Below are 3,300 nucleotides of genomic sequence, written 5' to 3' on the forward strand. Positions count from 1 at the left end.
CATTATTGCTTGTGTTATGCTGTTAGTCTTGTCGTTCTTTGGCCGTGGTTGAGAATTCACCGTAACAATTTGATGAAAAATACTATTAATAACATGACAGAAAAGGTAAGTTTATAATTGATAATGTTTTTTTTTTTTTTTTGATATTATGGATAATTAATAAAATATATAATTATAATGACTATTTAATAATATATTTATAAGCTCGACCGATTTTATGGTTTAAGATGATAACCACCCACACATATATACAATCAAACCTAATGTTTGGGTCCAGAAATTATAATCCCATAGTCTAAAGTCTAAACCTGTATTGCTCACATATTATTTTTGGAACCCATCCACCTATAGTCATATATCGGTATCATGCTAAGAAAAAATATTTGTTGAACATCTTGATCATCGAGAAAACTCAAGGGAAAGCAAGTTTTATTCATTTATTTTTGAAAAAAATATATAGTTTTAACTTTTTTTTATAGAAAAACAAATATAAAGTTAAACCAACCCCATCATTTATTGATCATTCGGTCGATTTCAACTTTTGACACGAAAGTCAAATATTGAGCTAAAACCAACCTGGACATAAATACATGTAATTAAAGCCTTCTTTTCCATATCGGAGTTGGTAACGGTGACTTGTTTCCATGAACAAAATCGTTGACTTTGACTTCTTTATTACATATTAATGTGGCATTTAAAATATTTAGTTGAGCATTTGTTGTTCAAGTAATCGTTTCAGATTATAAATACCACAACCAACATCTCAATCTACGCATAGCAAATCAAGAATAGCATCAAACCTTCCCCTCCTTAGAAAAAATGGCTTATAGTCATTACACATCTTTCTTTCTCATCGTCATTCCTCTTCTCTTGACCTTCTGTATTGGTATTTGTTTTGCTGAAAATGGCCAAAAGACAGTGGGCAACTGGCTAGAGATCGCAAGCCCAGATGATCCTGCGGTGATAGAGGTGGGTCAGTTTGCAGTTGATCAACACAACAAAGATACGAATAGCACGTTGAAGTTTCAAAGTGTAGTCAAAGGTGATACTCAGATTGTAGGTGGCATGAATTGGAGGTTAACGATTGAAGTCAAAGATGATAACTCAATAAAGAACTGCGAGGCTTATGTTTACGAACAAACATTGCAAAAAGTTAGGAAACTCATTTCTTTTACAACCCTTTAACCATGCAACAATGTTTCGCAGAATCCTTTAATCAACAACCTTAAGATATATATTTAATTATATGTAGTAGTGGAGGATACAAATGTTGTTCGATTTCATAGTAGTTTAGTTTATCTTTTTATCGTTAGCTATATCATTAATTGTTATGGAAATTTTTTGATATAAACTCTTAATGAAAATTTAGTGTCGCTTTTTTTTTTTTTTTTTTTTTTTTTTTTTAGCGTTTGAAAGAAAAATATGGTGATGTGACATTGATTCTCGTCTGTTACATCGAATGATAAATGAGTCTCGCTTGTTGACAAATGAATTACAAATGTTTATTATGAAATCCATGAAAATGTGGAAGAATATAAAAGCTTTTATTTTTGAGCATTTAACTCGAGTAATATCGATTTTTATGTTTCGTTTTATAACTAGATTATCACCCGCGTTGAAACGCGGTGAACATAAATTACATATATATTATATTAATAGGTGGAAGAAGAAGAAGGAGAACATGAATAAGAACAACGTAACTACAAGAAATTGTATAAGAAGAAGAAGAACAGGGTAAAGAAAACCTAAAAAAAGAATTATAGAATAAAACTGTTGAAGAAGAACACTGTAAATCATACGATTCAATCCAAAATCGTAAGAAGAACAACTTCAATGTAATCGTATATATATGTTGTTTTTCAATAAGGAAATCATTATCTTCCAAAAAAATGGGATCCTAAGATATTATCTTTGAGATTTTCGGTTATTCATATGGAAAAAAAATGATATCATTTATATTGAATCAAAATTTCAATTTAACTGACTTGCTTAATTAATGAGTTTTAAATTCAAAACCATTATCTCGCATTGATTTATTTTACGTGGGATATACCGGAAGATAAATTATAAATAATATTGATTTTTTTTACTCTTAAATATTTTGCTAATTTAATAGGATTAGATTATATTTTTTAGGTTAATGACCAAATTATTGATATGTTTATTTAATGAGTTTAAAAAAAAAAACAATTAAATAAAAACTAAACGGTTTGAATTTTAAAACCAGAAGCTATAAATACGGGAGTTAAATTAGGAACAATATTAATTAGATAAACTAATATCTCGTATATAAATAGAATGATATGTTATAATTGATAATGTAATTATTGAATTTAAAGATTTTATAATTATTAAAGATTCTATAATTAAATGTAAGTGTGTTTGAATTTTATTTGAAAAATATGATGTCAGCATTCAAATCTAATGGTGGAAAATATAGGATTGAAATGCAATTAAGGGTCCTGATTGCTTTATTGGTGAACTAAGGGTTCTCTTTTAAAAATATTTAGAGATGTTTGTAGTATTCTTCGTAAAAGAATGTTTTCTGTTCGATGTTAATTTTTTTTCCAATTCAAAAATGATTGTATTATCAACAGTGAAGTTTGAGATTACATAACCATCAACTTTGTTCTTCAAATTATAATGTGAAATTTGAATTTGGTCACCAAATTTTTGTTGAAAAGTACATTTAAAGCAAATGGATAAATCTCCATATTACACTCATAAAAAAAAAAAATTTAAAAATGGTTATAAAAATAGATAAACAAAAGGTAAAAAATTAGTTTTATATAAATGAAGTTAACATCGATAACCTTATTAAACTCTTAAAGCAACTCTTGTGCATTTTTTCCAGAAGTTTCTTTGTGTCACGATCAAATAACATAAGTGATACCACACCGGTAAAGTCTTGTACTTGAATGTCGATTTTGAAACTAAAGCCATTGATATAAACAAATACAGTAATATAAAATTAAAAAAATTTAACTAAAGAGTATAATAATATGTATAAAAAGAATTATTGAAAAACTTAGAACAAGATATATGTATTAGTTCATGCAAGTTGAAGTATAACAATAAAAAACTTTTTCATCTTTCTTTTGGTCCGTTCCATGAGTTTTGCTATCATACGTTAAAACGACTTTTATTACTTTCTCTTGACAAACATAGGCCAGCATATTAAAAAAAATTAATATAAAGGATATAATTTTTGTTTCAATAACTAAATGGGGCATTTCAAGTAAGTAAATAGTTTTGAACTTTAGACTTTTAGTTTTATAAACCAGTTCTTTTACCAACAAG

General features: G+C 27.4%; 1 protein-coding gene across 1 annotated transcript; it reads left to right on the forward strand.

The window, feature by feature from the left end:
- The first annotated feature begins 819 nt into the window (after positions 1-819).
- On the forward strand, positions 820-1,463 carry LOC145039798 (cysteine proteinase inhibitor 1-like). Its single transcript, XM_078987807.1, has 2 exons — positions 820-1,152; positions 1,407-1,463. The coding sequence occupies exons 1-2, from the start codon at positions 820-822 to the stop codon at positions 1,461-1,463; spliced, it is 390 nt and encodes a 129-aa protein (XP_078843933.1).
- Positions 1,464-3,300: the final 1,837 nt, after the last annotated feature.

The sequence above is a fragment of the Lactuca saligna genome, chromosome 4, assembly GCF_052625555.1.
Source record: "Lactuca saligna cultivar CGN05327 chromosome 4, ASM5262555v1, whole genome shotgun sequence".
Taxonomy (NCBI): Eukaryota; Viridiplantae; Streptophyta; class Magnoliopsida; order Asterales; family Asteraceae; genus Lactuca; species Lactuca saligna.